The following is a 20,076-nucleotide window of genomic DNA, read 5'->3' as shown; positions in this document are numbered from 1 at the left end:
TTAAAATGTCAGCCAACAAATCATAAATAGCTTATTAAACAATCTATACAGAAAGCAAATCATAAGGAATTTCAGAAATGTTCCTCAAAATGATTATTCATTACAAAATTTTATCTCAGACCATAAGTCATTCAAATCTCAAAACAATTGGGTCGTAAAACAGTAATTATAAACACAAGAAACTCACTTGTCTATAATATATTTGACATTTTTGTACATGTTTTGATCATCTCGATTGCTATATGGTTCGATGTGAAAAGTGACCTAAAACAAAAAAAGATTAGAGAAAAAATTATGTAAAAATGAAAGTGTATTTCATATTTTTAATAATTTAATCTTATTTATGTTCAAGAAGTATTCATCCTAAATTAACAGCGAGTTCTAGCAGAGAAAGCTCCTAGTTAATGTTACTGTGAAATAATATGCTCATCTGTTTATACTTTTTACCTCCGTTCTCACAACTCCCTTAAGGTAGTTACTAAGTGAGGCAGACTGTTGGAGGCAAAATAAGCGATCAGAATTCAGAACTCAAATGTTCAACCACTATGCAGTACTTCTTCCTATATGTTTATTTCTTATAAAGAAAAAATAGGGATATATTCTACATCCAGACATGTTTCTTTAAAAAGAACATGGTCCAGAAAAATCTGGATTCTTTTCCCAAGTGTGACCAACAGCAAAATTTTTTTTTTTTTTAAGATTTATTTATTTGAGAGAGAGCGGGCACATACCAGTGTGGGGAACAGACTCCTCACCTAGCGAGGAGACTGCCTAGGGGCTGGATCCCACCACCCTGAGATCATGACCTGAGCAGAAAAGCTTAACTGAGCTACCCAGGCTCCCCAATAGCAAAGTCCTCTATCATTAAAATACCATTTCACAAAATAATCTACATTTAATGTGTAAGAGTACTCAAAGAATTTATCACAAAATTACTGGAAAAATAATACCCACTAGTACCATGAAGTCTTCTTATTGATATGGTTTATAGATCTCTACCATAACTGTAGAAAGCAGTAACCAAAAGTATTTTTTTTTAAATACTGTGCACAGAAGATTCATTTTCAGCTTATATATAAATCAAAAACTGATTATGGCTAGTAAAACCATTTTGTGTGATACTTCAAACTAGTAGTGTAGATTGTCACTTAGATCTGTAAATCAAATAGGAGATTTTGCACTTTTATTACTAACTTTAACTGACTTACCAGTAGCCATTAAACATCTTGATGACCATCTAATAAACATCTTGATGTTATTCTAATCTTAGGGTTTAGTCTCTATGAAGCAGGTATGGAATTAGAAACTTCTATGCTACTGCAATATAAAATGCCTTTGTTTTGGGGCCACCTGGGTGGGACAGGTGACTGAGCAGCCCACTCCTGGTTTCGGCTCAGGTCATGATCTCAGGGTGGTGGCATTAGCCTGCCTGGGCTGCTGCTCAGCGCACAGTCTGCTTGGGATTCTCTCTCACTCCCCCTGTGCCCCTCCCTCTCTAAAATAAATCCATCTTTAAAATGCTTTTGTTTTCAATTACCCAATTAAAGTAAAATGAATAAATAACAAATATGAGTACTATGAAAAATAATAAAATGGATTTTACTAGTCACAGAATTTTAAAGTCAGACAGCATTTAGTGAAAATATTCCCTACTTTGTATAATATTATTGAAATCTCATTTTATTAAAAGGAAGTTTTATCAGTAACAATCAATTCTGTATATTTAAGTACTGCTAGGACAGTCATAGTTTTCAGTAGCTCTAGTATTTACTTTTTTTTTTTTTTAAAGACTTTATTTATTTGACAGAGAGACACAGTGAGCGAGGAAACAGAGGGAGAAGCAGGCCTCTCGCAGAGTGGGGAGCCCGATGTGGGGCTCGATCCCAGGACCCTGGGATCATGACCCGAGCCGAAGGCAGACGCTTAACGACTGAGCCACCCAGGCACCACTAGTATTTACTTTTTAACTTCAAGTGAAAGCAGAATGGCAAGGGTATAGGTATTTTCATGTTCCTATATAATGTTACCTTGGCTAATTCTCCCTTTAGATGGAATGTTGTATTTTCTAAGCTTCCATTTTATATATAAAGGGTACCTTGTTTAAGCAAATAGCCTATGTCAAAATATAAATGTCATCCTTTCCTTCTTTTGTAAAGTACAGATCAAAAAAAGCCATTGATAAATATACAATATTTCATTTTCCCCTCCTATATTTCAAACTTCTTAATTATAATTACATCATTAATCAAACCTACAAAGTGATTTTATCTAGTTAATATTTCTCTTTCATTGGGAAAAACCTATTAGACCAATATTAAAGTAACCTGATAAATGACAGAATACTATATATAAAATCAAACGTTAGCTTCAGATTAGAGTCATAAATGTCCCCTCATTTCATACTGCTACACTTTTGACCTTTCCAGCTCTTCTCCACCCTGCAGCCAAAGTAAACTTTCTAAACTGTACATCTGATGATCCTGGAGAGAGAGGTCAGCAACACACTGCCATAAAATGTTCCTATTTATCCACCCCAAAAATCAAAGGATTATGCATACATGAACAAAAGCACCCTCATGGGTGTTTTTAGACCCATCACCTTACTCCAAGGAACCTGGGAGGAGTGTCACCCACCAGAGGAGTGAGCCAAACTGCCTAGACCATTCTTGCCCCTACGGGACAAAAACTGGGTGAGTACAGACTGGAATAGCGTCAGAGAGTCTTCCCTAAGGCAGACTCTAGCACACCATTGTAAAGGGCCACCTGAGAGATTGTAAGAGAAACTTTCCTGGCACCACCCCTCTGCCCAATGAAACACTGAAGGGTGCTAATTTATCTGGTGGCAGTGACCTCTCCTGCAGGGGAAAAGGAAAGCAGTGAGTGCCTAATTATGGCAACCAGAGAAAGCCATTCTCTCCCTCAGCACCTGGAGTACTAAGGTGGGAGATCTATAACTGGGGATTGGGAGGAAATTGGGAAAGCAGATAAGAATTTCAAATAGCTATAATGAGGAAACTCAACAAGTTACAAGGAAATTCAGAAAGAATTCAATCAAATCAGGAATTAAAAATACAAAATGAGTTCTTTCCAAATTCTGGAGGAAAAATTCAGTAAATTAGATCCAGAATGTAACAGAGAGCATATACAGAGCACATGAAAGAAAGAATAATTGCATGGAGGATAAGAATTTTGAAATAACACGGAAGAGGGAACTTAAAGTATAGAAAGCCTAAATGAGTGGTGATTATAAAAAAGACAAATATCAGAATAATCAGGATTTCAGAAGAGAGGGAGAAGGGGATGGGAAAGATAATCCATGCAAGTGGAAACTGCAATAGAACATCAAATTTCAGAATATAAATTCAAAGAGGGCTGAGAAATTAAGTGTTCAAGTGAAAATCACTAATTTTCTCTGGGAATGTTTTCACATGCTATGGCAACAATGCGTATTTTAGTGTTTCTTCTGGTAATACTTTCCCCCAAAATATCAACAGATATAATTTATTATACTTATACCAATTACTGCTAACTTTCCTCTTTACAAAATGTGTCAAATATTTTTCTTTGTAGTTTTACTTTATAATTTTGTTGAAATAAATATAACTCTACTAGGAAAAGAAAAAAAAAAAAGCTCCAATTCAAGATAGTGACGTAGGAACCTACAACTCACCTTACACGGACACACTGAATCTATAGCTATCTATGGAACAATTTCCTCTGAAAAAAACCCTAAAACTTGGCAGAGTGAGCTCTTCACATCTGGTAAACAAGGGGAAAACCACATCAAAGTGGGTAGGAAAGGCCGAGACACAATCTCACCCTAAACCCCCACCACGGACCCATAATTGGATGGGGATTCAAAAGTTGGGAGCCTCTCCCTGAGAAGCAAAGTGCTTGATCCCACATTGGGCATCCTAACGTTTAAGACTGGCATCTGAGAGATGAGACTCCAAAACATCTGGCTTTGAAGACCTCCAGGGTTTACACCTACCAGATTGATGGGGCTATGGTAAACTGAAAAATGGCTCTTAAAAGGCTCATGTGCAGATTTACCTGCCCCAAGGCCCAGCACGGAAGCAGTCCTTTGCAGGTGACCAGACTTTATGTGAAACAGACTCATTTGCTAATGTGAAAACATTGGTCTGAGGGGCAGAGGCCTAAGGAGGACTCTGGGGAGAAGGCTGGTGAGTGCCATCTTATTAATCTCAGTTATGCTATAGAGCACCAGGATCTCCTGGAGGAGAGCTTTTATCCATGCCTGGTAATCCAGTTTTTGTGGCTGCAACTCAGAAAACACCCCTTGATCACCTGGCTCTAGAGAATGAGGGGTTCCTGGGTCCCACAGGGCTGTAACAATCTAACACTACCAAACTGCTTCTTCCTCTGCCTGCCACTCCACCTGCTTGTGCTCTGACAAAATCTAAAAACAAAACAAAACGAAAAACCACCACCAACCACCCACATTTAAGGGCTGCTGTAAACCTTTCCTGAGTCCTCAGAGGGCAGGTACTATCTCTCGTGCTCCCTCTGCTGCACTCCAGAAGGTCAGCATCTCTTAGAGGGGAGGTCTTACATGTGTTTGGTGCCCTGATTTTTGTGGCTGCAACCCAAAGGATAACCCCTGATTGCCTGGCTCTTGTAGCATCAGAGTCTGAGTTCCTGAGTCCCCCATAACTATAATAATCAGATAGTCCTTGGTGGGGCACCACCCAGACAGCAGATTGAAACACAGCCCCATTCTGTCAAAAAGGCTGAGTTGCTTGTCCTGGAGCTTCAGCCTTAGGGGCAGGCTTCAGGTTTGGCACCCAGCTAGAGCCTACCGAAGTGCTCTCAGGGAACATAGGCCAGGGGATGCTATCTTTGTGCCTTCTGTCTGCCTCACTACAGCTTGTGGAATCTCCCAGAAAGGAGCTTATAAACTTGCCTGAAGCCCCAGTTTTCACAACTGCCACTCAGACAACACCTCCCGATCACCTGGCTCTGATGGCCAGTGCATCTTATATATAGTTCAGTGGGACCACAAACATATCTGCATTCTTTAAAAGCTACTGCCTTAAGGGTCTGGCTTCTAGTCAGCCTGAGTCTACATGCTGAATGAGGCCCTCCCCTGCTTTGGGTAACTAGTTATTGGAACACCCCAACTACAGGGATCTGTTAGAAATAATATAGGATGCTTGGACAAACACAAAGGATTGAGAGACAACCAAAAGCTAGGGCAGGGTTGAATGTTAAGGTTCATCTCCTGCACAAGGCTAGCCATTCAAGACTGGGAGAGGTAGTTGTTTCATCTAATGTGTAGAAGCCAACACAGAATCAAGTGATAGAGATAGTAACTTACCTGATAAAGAGTTGAAATTAATGATCACAATTATGCCCACAAAACTCTGAAGAATGGATTTAAAAAGTGAGAACTTCAACAAAGGAATAGGAAATATAACAAAGTACCAAACGGAAGTCAGTGCTAGAGAATAAAATAGCTGAACTGGAAAATACACCAGATGGGTTTGATAGCATGAAGCAGAAGAGAGGCTCAAACACAAGTCATAGGAACTCACCAATCAGAGCAGCAAAAAAAGAAAAAAAAAAAAGTGGAAAAACAGTGAAGCTAGATTAAGGGATTTATACGATAACATCAAGCAAACTAACAATTGCATGATAGAGGTCCCAGGAGGAGGAGAGAGAGAGAAGGGGGCAGAAAACTTATCTGAAGAAATAATAACTGAAAATTTCCCTAACCTGAGGAAGGAAAACACCTCCAGATCCAAGAAGCTCAGAGAATTCCTAAAAAGATGAACCCAGAAAGACTCGCAGTTAGAGATTATTAAATGTCTTAAAATGTAATTAAAATGTCAAAAGTTAAGGACAAGGAAAGATTCTTAAAAACAGTAAGAAAAACACTTGTTACCATATAAGGGAACCTCCATAAGACTAATAGCAAATTTTTCAGCAAAAACTAAGCAGACCAGAAGAAAGTGTCACAACCAAGAACACTGCACCTGGCAAAGTTATCATTCAGAATTCAGAAGAGATAAAAGAGTTTTCCACACAAGCAAAAGCCAAAGGAGATCACCACCACAAACCCGCCTTACAAGAAACGTTAAAGGGACTGTTTTAAGTAGAAAAGAAAGGGCACTAAATATTTCACAACTTGTGAAAGTACAAGTTTCACTGGTAAAGGTAAATATATAGTGAGGGTAGTGAATTAATCACAAAGCTAGCATGAAGCTTAAAAAATAAAAACAGCAGAAACTACAAATAAAGTATACACACAATAAAATGATGTAAAATGTGACATCACAAACATAAAAGAGGTGTGAGGGGAGTAAAACTGTAGAGTTTGGAATGCACTCAAACTTATCAATTTAAAACTGTTACAAATATAACTTGTTATATGTAAACCTCATGGTAATCACAAAGCAAAAACCTACAGCAGATACGTGCACACACAAAATAATGAGAAAGGAATCTAGGCACACCACTAGAAAGCCATCAAACCACAAAGGAAGAGAGCAAAAGAAGACAAAAGAACAGAGGAACCCCAAAACAGCCAGAAAACAACAAAACAGCAAGATGTACAAACTATCAAATTACTTTAAATGTAAATGGACTAAATTCTCTAATCAACAATCAATAAACAATGGATTAAAAATAAATAAAAACAAGACCCATCTATATGGTACCTACAAGAGTATCAGATATAAGAACATGTAGTCAGAAAGTGAAGGGATGGAAAAAGGTATTTCATTCAAAAAGAAACCAAAAGAAAGCAGGAGTAGCTATATGTATATCCCACAAAATAGGCTTTCAAAACAAAGACTATCATAAGAGATAAAAAAGGGGATTATATACTGATAAAGGGGTCAATCCAATAAGAAGATGTAGCATTTATAAATATTTATGCACTCAGCATAGGAGCACCTAAATATATAAAGCAAATGTTAAAACACCCGAAGGGAGAAAAAGCAATATGATAATTGTAGAGGACTTAAATACCCACTTAAGTCAATGGATAAATTATTCAGAGAGTAAAAGAAATTATAGGCCTTAACATGTCAGAACAGATGAACTTAACAGATATTTACAGAAAATTTCAATCAAAGCAACAGACTGCACTTCTTAAAGTGCATCGTCATTCACCCATCCTCCAGGATAGGTCATATGTTAGGCCACAAAACGAGTCTTAACAAATATATTAAGATTGAAATCATACACCATGTGGTCAGAAAAGATGCTTGATGAAACCAGAAAACAATTATAAGAAAACTGGGAAATTCACAGACATGTGGAGATTAAACAACATGGTACTGAACAACTAATATATCAAAGAAGAAATTAAAAGAGAAATTTAAAAATTCCTTGGTCACAGCAACTTCTTTCAAGACACGTCTCCAAAGGCAAGGGAAACAAAGCAAAAATGAACTTTTGGGACTTCATCAAGATAAAAAGCTTCTGCACAGCAAAGGAAACAGTCAACAAAACTAAGAGGCAACCCACGGAATGGGAGAAGATATTTGCAAATGGCATTACAGAGAAAGGGCTGATATCCAAGATCTATAAAGAACTTCTCAAACTCAAATAACCCAGTCAAAAAATGGGCATAAGACATGGACACTCCTCCAAAGAACACATACAAATGGCTAACAGACACATGAAAAAATGCTCAACATCACTAGCCATCAGGGAAATACAAATCAAAACCACACTGAGATACCACCTTACAACAGTTAGAATGGTAAAAATTAACAAAACAGGAAACAACAAATGTTGGCGAGGATGTGGAGAAAGGGGAACCCTCTTACACTGTTGGTGGGAATGCAAGCTGGTACAGCCACTCTGGAAAACAGTATGGAGGTTCCTCAAGATGTTAAAAATAGAGCTACCCTATGACCCAGCAATTGCACTACTAGGTAATTACCCCAAAGACATAGATGTAGTGAAAAGAAGGGGCACATGCACCCCAATGTTCATAGCAGCAATGTCCACAACAGCCAAACTGTGGAAAGAACTGAGAGGCCCTTCAACAGATGAATGGATAAAGAAGATGTGGTATGTATATACAATGGAATATTACTCAGCCATCAGAAAGGATGAATACCCACCATTTGCATCAACATGGATGCAAGTGGAGGGGATTATGCTAAGTGAAGTAAGTCAAGTGGAGAAAGACAATTATCATATGGTTTCACTCATATGTGGAACATAAGCAATAGTATGGAGGACCATAGGGGAAGGGAGGGAAATCTGAAGGGGGAGAAATCAGAGAGGGAGATGAACCATGAGAGACTATGGACCCCAGGAAACAAACTGAGGGTTTCAGAGGGGACGGGGGTAGGGGGATGGGATAACAGGGTGGTGGGTATTAAAGAGCGCACGTGTTGTGGTGAGCACTGGGTGTTTTATACACAACTAATGAATCATTGAACACTACTACATCAAAAACTAATAATGTATACTATACAGTGGCTAACTGAACATAAAAAAAAAGAGACAAAGAAAATAGTAATAAAAAATACAAAAACTTAAGAGGGGAGTTCATAGCAATACATGCCTACCTTCAGAAATAAGAAAAAAATCTCAAACGAACAACCTAACTTTACACGTTAAGGAACTAGAAAACGAAGCAAAACAAAACAAAAACCCAAAGAGTTTGGAGCTGTATGTGAAAATATATATAACAAAGTTTGGAGTTTTATATAGGGAATAGAGACTGAAATGACAATAGAAAAGAAGAAAACAAGAGCTGTTTCTTTGAAAATTTAAACAAAATTGACAAACCTTTAACTAGACTCACAAAGAAAACAAAAAAAAAACAGAAATGAAAGAGATGTTACAAATAAACCACAGAAATACAAAGGATCATAAAAACTACAATGAACAATTATATGCCGACAAATTGAACAACCTAGAAAAACGGATAAGTTTCTAGAAACATACAACCTTCTGAGACTTCATCATGAAGAAGGAAAATCTGAACAAACCAATTCTTGGTAAGGAGATTGAGTCAGTAATCAAAAACTTCCAATAAATAAAACTTCAGGGACAGAATGCTTTGTTGGCAAATTCTACCAAATATTCAAAGAATTTATAGCAATCTCTACTCTTCCAAAATACAGAAGAGAAGCAAACTCTCTTGTAAAAATTAGCAAACTAATTTTACAAGGTTAGCATTACCCTGATACCCAAACCAGACAAGGATGCCACAAGAAAAGAAAATTACAGGCCAACATCCATGATGAACACAGATGCAAAAATCATCAACAAAATATTACTAGTCTGCATTATTGCCAATAGCCAAGACAACAGAACAACCTATATGTCTAGTGAAGGATGAATGGGTAAAGAAGTAGCAGTATGTATGTGTATACACACACACACACACACACACAATGGAATTTTATTCAGTCATAATAAAGAATGAATAATAAAATTTTGCCATTTGTGACAACATGGGTAAACCTTGAGGTAATTATGCTAAGTAAAATAAGTCAGAGAAAGAAATGCTGTTTGATCTCACTTAAATGTGGAACAAACCAAGCTCACAAAGCAAAGGGCGGGAGGTTGAGGGATGTGGGCAAAGGTGTTTAAAATGTACTGATTTCCAGTTATAAAAAATGTCAGTCATGGGGATGTAATGTATAGCATGGTGACTACAGTTCCTAATACTTCACTGCACATCTGAAACTTGCTAAGAGAGTAGATCTTAAAAGATTTTATCACAAGAAAACTTTATAGTTATGTATGGTGGCGGATGTTAACTAATTGTGGTGATCATTCCACAATATATATAAATATAAAATCTTTACATTGTACACTGGAAACTAATATAATGCTACATGTCAATTATACTCAATTAAAAAAAAAAATCAAAGAATATCTCAAATGAAAATGGAAGCACAACATACCAAAACCAATGGAATGCTGCAAAACTAGTTGAGACAGAAGTTTATAGTGATGAATGCACATATTAAGAAATGAGAAAGATCGTAAATAAACAGCTTAACTTTACACCTCAAGGAACTAGAAAGAGAACAAACTAAGCCAAGAGTCAGCTTAAGGAAGGAAATAATAAAGATCAGAGCAAAAGTAAATGGAAACCAGAAAAGCAATAGAAAAGATCAATGAAACTAAGATCCTGGTTTTTTTGAACGATAACAAAATTTACAACTCTTAAGCAAGACTGAGAATATGAGACAGAAGACTCAAAAGAAATTACAACAGACACTACCAAAATAAATAGGATCATAAGAGACTACTATGAATAATTATATGACCTCAAAGAAATGGATAATTTCCTAGAGACACAGAAATAGGAATGTCTGAACAGTAACATGTGAGGAGATTGAATCATTATCAAAAACTTCCTGACAACTGAAACCCCATGACCAGATAGATGTCTTACTTAATTGGGCAATTCTGTCAAATATTTAAAAACGAATTAATGCCATTACTTTTCAATTTTTTTCTAAGAACTAGAAGAGGAGGGAACACTTCTAAACTCATTTTATGAGCCCAGCATTATCCTGATGCCAAAGCTAGATAATGATGCTACAGGGATGGATGGAAAACTATAGATCCTATGAAAAGAGAGGAAAAAGAACATATCTAATGATATTAAAGGCAAAATACAACAGAACCACAGCTAACACTATAGTCAGGGAAAAATTGAAAATTTTTCCTCTAAGATCAGGAACAAGACAAGTATGCTCACCTTACCACTCTTATTCAAAATAGCCCATGCAAGTCCTAGCTAGAGCAACCAGGCAAAACAAAGATATACAAAGTATCCAAATAGGAAAGGAATAAGTAAAACAGTCATTATTTGCAGATGATAGGACCTTATATATCAAAAATCCCGAAGACTCTTAATTTAAATTAATGGATCTAATCAGTGACTTCAGTAAAGCTGCACAAATTAAACCCAATATACAGAAATCAGTTGCACTCTATACACTAACATACATCTGAAAAGGAAAAAAAAATCTCATTCACAAACACATCAAAAACAATAATAAATACAGAGGAATAAATTTAACCAAGGAAGTAAAAGATCTGTATAATGAAAACTACATAACTTTGCTAAAAGAAATTGAAGACAACATAAACAAATGGAAAGACATCTCGTGTTCACAGTTTCAAGAGATAATATTGTTAAGATGTTCACACTACCCAAAGCAGTCTACAGATTCAGTGCAATTCCTATCCAAATCCAATGTAATTTTTCACAGAAATAGAAAAAATAATGCTCAAATTTGTTTAGAACTGCAGAAGATCCCTAATAGATATAATCATCATGGGAAAGAACAATAAAACTAGAGGTATCACACTTCCTAGTTTCAAACTATACTACGAAGCTATGGTAATTAAAATTTGGTACTGGTGTAAGATAGATGCATGGACCCATGGAACAAAATAAAGAGCCCAGAATTAAGTCCCTGCATATAAGGTCAATTAGGGGATCAGGAACATAACATGGGAAAACTGCATAACCACATGTAGAAAAAGAAAACTGGACCCCTAATTTATACAACTCACAAAAATTGCCTTGAGAGGGACTTGAAGACTTAAACATAAGACCTGAAACTGTAAAACTCTTAGGAAAAAAACATGGGTAAGAACCTTCTTGACATTGGTCTTGACATGGTATTTTGTATATGACAACAAGAGTACAAACGACAAAAGAAAAAATAATCAGTAAGTGGGACTATATCAAACTTGAAATCTACACTGTAGAAGAGAAACAATAAAATGAAAAGACAGCTATGGAATGGTAGGAAGTATCTGCAAACCATGTATTGGATAAGGAGCTAATATCCAAAATTTATAAAGAACTCATACAATTAAAAAATCTGATTAAAAAATGGGCAGAGGAAGAGTAGAGACATTTTTTCCAAAGAAGATATCCAAATGGCCAACAGGTACATGAAAAGGTGCTCAGTATCACTAATCATCAGGGAAATGCAAATAAAAACCAAAATAAGATGGCCATAATAACAGATGTGAGGTGCTATCATCAAAAAGAATTGTTGATTAAGATGTGGAGAAAAGGGAACCCTTGTGCACCGGTAGTGGGAATGTAAATTGGTGCAGCTACTATAGAAAGCAGTATGGAGGCTCCTTAAAAAATTAAAGACAGCACTATCATAATATAGAAATTTCACTTCAGAGTATTTATTCAAAGGAAATGAAATCACTATCCCCAAAGGATATCTTCACCGTCATGTTCCTGCCAGCATTATTTACAATAGACAATATATGGAAACGATGTAAGTGTCCATTGGATGAATGGATAAGGAAAATGTGGTATATATACACACAATGGAATGCTATTCAGCCATGAGAAAAAAAGAAATCCTGCTATGTGTGACAACATGGGTGGACCATGAGGTCATTAAGATAAGTGAGATAGGTCAGACAAAGACAGACAATTTAGGATATCTCTTATATGTGGAATCTAAAAGAAAACGAATGCAAAACAACAACAACAACACAAAAAACCAGTAGAATGGTGTTGCTAGGGCCTGGGGGCTGGAGGAATGGGAGTGATTTTGTTTAAGGGTATATACTTGGAACTAGTAGATAAAAACCATGGAGATCTAACACACAGGACAGTGGTTCTACACAACAAAACCGTATTATAAAGACTAGATCTTAATTGTTCCCATCACTAGAGGAGATTATAATTATGTGACATGATAGAGGTATTAGCTAGTGCTACAATGGCAATCATACTACAGTATAAATTTATCATTGCGTTGTAAACCTTAATTTACATGCTATATGCTGGTAATATCCCAAAAAAGGAGGTAAAAATCAGATCAAGCTTTCCTCCTCCAGCTCCTCCACACCCCACCTTCATTCCTCTATACCTTTCATCTTCCCCTAGAATACAAATGAGGTCTTCCTACACCTATATGGTGCTATAATACTTAGTACTTTTCTCTTCCTGCAATTACTTGTTTGTCTCTGACCTCCACCAAACTGCAAAGCCCCTTAAGATACAGAGAGATATTATTCTTAATATTACCAGCATCTGGAATAGCACCTGAATGAATGCATACGTGAGTGGAAGATTTTCATGCAAAACTGGTTAACAGTCAAATTAAACTCTAGGTCTGCCATTTATATACCCCATTTAGGTGAGATTTACCAAGTTTTCACCACAAATTCACCCTGTAACTTAAGAACAAGGAAGGAAAAAAAAAGGGGCAGGGGGAGGAGATCATTGATAGTATAACATCTTTCAAATGGAGCTGAAAAATAATCTTAAAAAAAAAAAAAACCACAAACATACTACATGCAACTTTTAACATAGCCAAAAATCTGCATGAGCCTGAGAAACAGAATTTTCTTATTTATTTGGCCTATGACTCTAGAGCCATAGGCCAAATAAATAATGGATGCTGGTAAACTAACAGTATGAGAAATGTGATTCATATATAACATAGAAAAACACTTGCTATTTTAAAATACAAAATTATTAAAATGCAAGACCATCAGTGGCTAAGTTGGTTCTTTCACTGGATACTCCTGATTTTCTTTTACCTAGATGGGTGGTTTAATTCAGTCAGATTGTGATGTGATGATGTTATATAAATAACAACCCACAATCACCGTGGCTTTCAAAGACAAACATTTGTTTGTTGCACATAGTTATATGGACTGGCTATGATGGCTGTGTTCCAGACTGTGGATCAGGTTCAGATCTGCTCCCTGTGCCTATCATTCTGGGGCCTAGGAAGAAAGAGCACCTGAGGCATGCTGTTCTTATAGAAAAGGAATACAACCATGGAAGCACATATGGTGTTTATGCTCAGGTATGGTATATATTATGTTTTTTCACATCTTATTAGCCAAAGCAAGCCATGAGGCCAAGGCCAACATCAATGGGTCAGGAGGTACACTCACTCTTTTCCATGGAGGGGAAGGGAAAAGGGACTGTTGACTAAACAGTGACACAATCTACCAAAATGTGTTTCACTCAAACACTTTTCACCACTGTGGTCTTTTTTTTTTAAATTTATTTCTTTTAGAGAGAGCGTGTGAACAGGGGGAAAGGGCAGAGAGAGAGGAAGGAGAACATTAGACTCCCCACTGAGTGGGGAGCCCCACAGAGGGCTCCATCTCAAGACCCTGAAATCATGGCTTGAGCCAAAATCAAGAGTCTGATGCTCAACCTACTGAGCCACCCAGGAGAGCCCCTCACTGCTATGTTCTTAAAGATACAGGAGGATGGCAAAGATATAGTGGATAAGACCCAGCTCTGATTTTTATTATATAGTTAAAAAGTGCTACAACAGTCCTTGTTCCAATGAATATGCTAACAAATATATCAAAGAGCAGATAACTTGAAACTCATAATTTATATTTTGCTTTACTCATTTACTCTGCTCCCCCCAAGAAATTTAGTCCACGTTTGCTAGAGATAAAGCAAAACAAGTAACTAAAGTGTCAAACATTTTTGTTATTCCTGCTCATTTGACTTAAAAGCACTCACCTAAAATGACTCTTGGTTGAAGTTAATAAATAAAAACTGCAATTACAAAGTGACTAATACTAGTTAAACCCTTATGTAATCACAACTAATAAGCTATGACAAAAGTTTAACTGTGAGACAATCTCATTTCTTAACAAACTCTCTATTCCTAAACCAAAAAAAGAGAATAAAGGAAAAACATTTTTAGCTCAAAAAGTAGAAAGGGAAGAGTAAAACAAACCTGAGGAAAGAATGATTAATTCTATCAATCAAGATTGAATAGAATTAATACACTAAAACTATTAGAATATTTTAAAAACCTATTAGAATATTTTAAAAATAAAACTGATAAATTGAAGGGCTGCTTTTTTGGCAGGAAGGGGCTAAGCAATTCTATACTAATCAAATTGTAGAAAAGGGAGATTATTTCCTTGTGCTGAAACTTAGCAAGGGCAAAAAGAGTTGTTACTAATAAACCTACTTATTTTACTCTTAAAGTTTCAGGTGTGGTAAATTATGCAGATTGTAGGCCCCAGTTTATTAGCACAGAACTCACAATATTATTCATTTCTTCTATCAGTGCCTTAGAACTTTAATTTTAGTAAGTTACTGTCATTATTTAAGCATTAACTTTTCTTTGTATTAGCAAAGTTTCCATTCTTTATAAAAACAGGACATATTACACTTTAATTATAAGAAGTACCTGCTCATCACTACAGAAATCACACAAAAACTCAATAACTAAAACCATCTTATGGTTTCATCCTGTCATTTTACAAATGAGGTAGATAAGCCAAGAAGATGAAGTAATTAATATAAAATTCCAGAGCTGAGATTAACTCCAGTCTCATGGTTCCTGGTCTATTTTTGTAAGCACTGCATAGTTGCTCCCCAGACACAAGGCCAAGAAATCATCCTAAACATTTTGTAAAATATTAGCCTGTCTGGTTCCAAATGATTCTGATCATTAGATATAAAAGCTGAAGCACAGAGAGACCAAGTATGTTGGCAATTAGATATCTTTGCCACATTCTCCTAAACAGGAAGCTTTAAAGAGGAGAAAACCAAACCTATCCTCATGCATCAGAACATCCTCCCTTTACCTTTAAACTCCTGAAAGTATATACTTAAAGGCCAGCTTTCTTGAGTTGTGAAGGCCTCTTCCCTCTCATCTCCCAGGATTACAGAACTTAGAATTACATGGACAGAAGAGGGGCCTTTGGACCTGTTTTGTGGGAGAATAATCATATTACTTATCCAGTTTCAGACCTGGTGCCAGAATTTGCAAGGTCTGTGTATTTGCAGATTTCAAGTGCCAATGAGAGCTTACTGAATGGTACTGGGGGACATGGCATATGACAGCTCTTTCCAGTCAGCTAATTTAGGTGATGCTGCTGCCTTAGGAGCTTTAGGATTATAAAGTAGAAAAAGAAGGCTTTATGGACAGGAATTGGGGATTAAAAAAAAAAAAAAAAAGAACTTGCCTATTTAGCTGATCCTGTTTCCCTAGAGTTCTAGTTCCACTCCCTGATAAATTACTGATACCTTAAGCTGCAAAAGAAGTCTTAAAACTCATTTTTCAGATTTTTATTTGGAAATAAATATTTCAACAGTGGTCCACATCATCTCTTAAAGACCTCACTTAACTTACCTGTACTGGACAAACCAGCCTGTCTTCCATTAGGATACATAAACTTCAAGACATTTCAGAGCAAATAAAAACCCTCAGTGATTTTTAAGAGTGGTAACAACCTGAGAATTCAGACTAAGTAGTCTCTAGTGAAAAGATACTCTGATTTACATTTTAAGATTTGCTAACACACTACCTTAAAAAACAGGCACAAACATGAAGAAAAATGAGCAATCTAAGAATTATTAGACATGAAAATTATTGCTTAAGGACAAGAACAGTAGAACGGATAATGAAAAAAAACTACATCAGTATCAGGAAGACAAGGTTATTAATAAACATTCCTTTTACACTTCATTCTAAATTATTCTTGAATTATAAACTAGAATCTCATATGAAGTGCTTTGTTTTTGGACTATTATGTTTCATTGATCTCTTTCTGTATCCTAATGCTAATGCCATACTCCTAATATCTGTCATTTTATAGTACATTTCATTATTTGGAAAAACAAGTTTTCCTTTCATTAATTAACATTTTTTAAAGTCTACTTTTTTTTTTAAGATTTTCTATATTAGGGGCGCCTGGGTGGCTCAGTTGGTTAAGCGTCTGCCTTTGGCTCAGGTTATGATCCCAGGGTCCTGGGATCCAGCCCTGCCCTGGGCTCCTTGGTCAGCAGGGACCCTGCTTCTCCCTCTCCCTCTGCCTGCAGCTCTCCTTGCTTGTGCTCTTTCTCTCTCTCAAATAAAAGAAAATAAAAATTTAAAAAAATTATATTTTAAATAAATAAAATCTTTAAAAAAAAATTTAAAAAGGGTGCCTGGGTGGCTCAGTTAGTTAAGCTTCTGCCTTCTGCTCAGGTTATGATCCCAGGGTCTTGGGATCAGGTCCCACATTGGGCCCCTGCTCAGCAGGGCCCCTGCTTCTCCCTTCCCCTCTGCTGCTATCTGTCAAATAAATAAAATCTTAAAAAGAAGAAAAAGATTTTATTTTTTAGAGAGAGAAAGCACACATGTGGGCGAGTATGAGCGGGGGAGGGGCACAGGGAGAGGGAAAAGCAGACTCCCGCTAAGCCCAGAGTCCAACAGGGGGCTCAATCTCAGCATGACCCTGAGATCATGACCTGAGCTGAAGTCAGACACTTAATTGACTAAGCCACCCAGGCACCCCTAAAAGTCTTACTTTTTTCTAACATTTATAAACTTTAGGATTAGGTGGTTAAATTCTGCATTTAAAATCTCATTATAATTTTTCATTGGGATTAAATTTATATATTATATTAAAATATAAAATACAGGGGACACCTGGGTGGCTCAGTTGGTTAAACATCTGTCTTTGGCTCAGGTCATGATCTTGGGGAACTCGAATGGAGCCCCACATTGGGCTTCCTGCTCAGCGGGGAGCCTGCTTCTCCCTCTCCCTTTATCCCTCCCCACCACTCATGCTCACGTGCGCTCTCTCTCTCAAATGAGTGGATAAAATCTTTAAAATGTATATATAAAATGCAAATGATCAAAAGAATGGCCACTTGGCAATTCTGACTCTTCACATTAAATTCATGTTTCTCCATTTATGCAAGTCTTTTATATCCTTTCATAAAATGCCAAAGATTTTTCGTAAGTCTACTGCTATGCTATTTTCAGTGTACATGTTTTCCATTTTTCCCCTGTTACTATAGGAATCCTATTGACTCAAATATGCTTTGGTTTCATCCACCTTACTGGACTCATTACATACAAGTTTTTAGATACTTTTCATGAGTTTTATAGATATTTTCTATTTGCAAAGAATGGTAATTTTACTTAAAACATTTTCTCTTTTTGTATTTTTTAGTTAAAATGATTTGTTCAGAAACACTATAACAGGAACATCTGGGTGGTTCAGTCGGTTAAACTGCTGCCTTCGGCTCAGGGCATGATCCAGAGTCCTGGGATTGAGCCCTGCATTGGGTTCTTTGCTCAGTGGGGAGTCTGTTTCTCCCTCAGCCTCTCTCCCTGCTTGTGCTCACTCTGTCAAATAAATATATAAAATCTTTAAAAAAAAAAAAAAAGATTCTCTATAACAGTATTAAATAATACTGATGACAGAGGGCATTCTTGATTGATCTTGGTTTAATGAGCATACCACTGTTTTTCCATTAAGGATGGTGTTTGAGGAGCGCCTGGGTGACTCAGTGGGTTAAGCATCTGCCTTCAGCTCAGGTCATGATCTCAGGGTCCTGGGATCTAGCCATCTGGCTCCCTGCTCAGTCTGGAGTCTGCTTCTCCCTCTGCCCCTCCCCCTACTCATACTCTCTCTCGCTCATAAATAAAATCTTAAAACAAATTCAATTCAGTTTTATTTACTTAATATAGTGCTTACTGTGTGCCAGACACTGAGTACTTTTCATATATTACCTCATGGAACCTTTATAATCACTCTGTAAAGTACATTTTCTTACTTCTTCCATTTGAGAAATGAGGAAACCGAGGCATACGAGTTACATAGTTCTTATAAGTGGCTGAGTCAGAAGTGAATGCAGAGATTTGGATTCAGATTTCATACTCGAAACCATTCTTAGATTCTTGCTAATAAACACTTCTTATCTAAGTTTTCTTCAGAAATTTTGCACATATTTTCATTAGTAAGATCAGTCTATAAATCTTTTCTCTTAAAGATTTTTTATTTATTTATTTGAGAGAGAGAGAGAGCACAAGTGGGAGGTAAGGGCAGACAGACTCCTCCCCGAGCAGGGAGCCCAACTCAGGGTTCGATCCCAGGACCCCGAGATCACGACCTGGGCTGAAGGCAGATGCTTAACTGACTGAGCCACCCAGGTGGCCTAGTCTACAGATCTTTCTCATACTATACTTGTTTGGTTGGTTTATCCAGTAGATAAACCAATAGAATAGGGCAAAAGTGATAGTCACTTCTAAGATTAGGTCAAGAAAACACTGTGGCTTCTCCACTGGACTCTCTCAGATCATTCACTATGGGGAACTAGCTGCCATGTCTTAAGGAGACTCAGGTAGCTCTGTGGAGAGGCTTAAAAGAACCCAAACTCCCATTCCAATAGCTGAAAGGAACTGAGGCCTGTTAACCGTCACATGAGAAAGCTTGGAAGGATCCTACAGCCTTCAGAGATAATTGCAGCACCAGTAAACAGACTGACTATAACCTCTTGACTATAACCTGACAAGACCCACCAGGTTAAGCCATTTCCAGATTCTCAACTTTCAGACAATGGGTGAGGTAATACAGGTGTGTTGCTTTAAACTGCAGAATTTTAGGGTAATTTGTTATGCAGCACTAGATAATGAATAAACTTTCCATTATATTTCAGTATCATAAGAATCTGCTGTTTCTCAAAGGTTGACTAGAAGTGCCAGGTGAAATCTGATGCTCTGGGAAGACATGTTCAATAAACTTCCAGAATTTTTTCTAGGATACAAGTCAATTCAGATTATTTAAACTTCCTCCTATACATAAATTTATTTTTTTATATTTTCTAAGAAAATGGCCCATTTCTTATACATTTTAAATATGGTGATATAAAATCTAAACTCTCTTCTGTATCTATGGGTATACTCCCTTTTAATTTTTGATATATTTTCTCTATTTTTTTTCCTTTTTTAATCTCACCAGTGACTTTTCTATTTTATAAGTGAAAAAATGATGGATTTATCCAGGCTACTGATTTGAAGGTTTTGTATTCTATTTAATTGTTTACTTCATCCTTATTAATTCCTCCTCTCCCTTTTCAGCTTATTATTTTTTAGCTTTTTAGATTATCGCTATCCCACTAGTATTAATAATGCAGTAATTTTCTCAGTGCTATTTATTTTTATATCATCTTAAATTTCACTCTTGATTTTTCTTTTTAAGTGTTATTGTAACTAGAATTTTACAATTAAATTTTTTAAAATTTGATACCTTTTAAATGTTTCATTTGGCCTTAATTGTTGCTTAGTTATACTGAATATGGCCAAAGAATGC

General features: G+C 36.6%; 1 protein-coding gene across 3 annotated transcripts in view; it reads right to left on the bottom strand.

Moving 5' to 3' along the window:
• The window catches only part of MANEA (mannosidase endo-alpha), a 75,727-nt gene that overhangs the window by 6,029 nt on the left and 49,622 nt on the right, over positions 1-20,076 (bottom strand). For all 3 annotated transcript variants that reach the window (XM_054505471.2, XM_045867240.3, XM_045867241.3), the window contains one exon: positions 188-264. In XM_054505471.2, the coding sequence (XP_054361446.2) occupies positions 188-264 (77 nt within the window). The remainder of the gene's footprint in view (positions 1-187; positions 265-20,076) is intronic.

Source organism: Mirounga angustirostris, unplaced genomic scaffold (genome assembly GCF_029215605.1).
Source record: "Mirounga angustirostris isolate CCGP_5_RB_7025 unplaced genomic scaffold, mMirAng1.0.hap1 SCAF_8, whole genome shotgun sequence".
Lineage (NCBI taxonomy): Eukaryota > Metazoa > Chordata > Mammalia > Carnivora > Phocidae > Mirounga > Mirounga angustirostris.
Note: the sequence above shows the minus strand (reverse complement) of the source record. Positions and strands in the feature narration are given on the sequence as shown.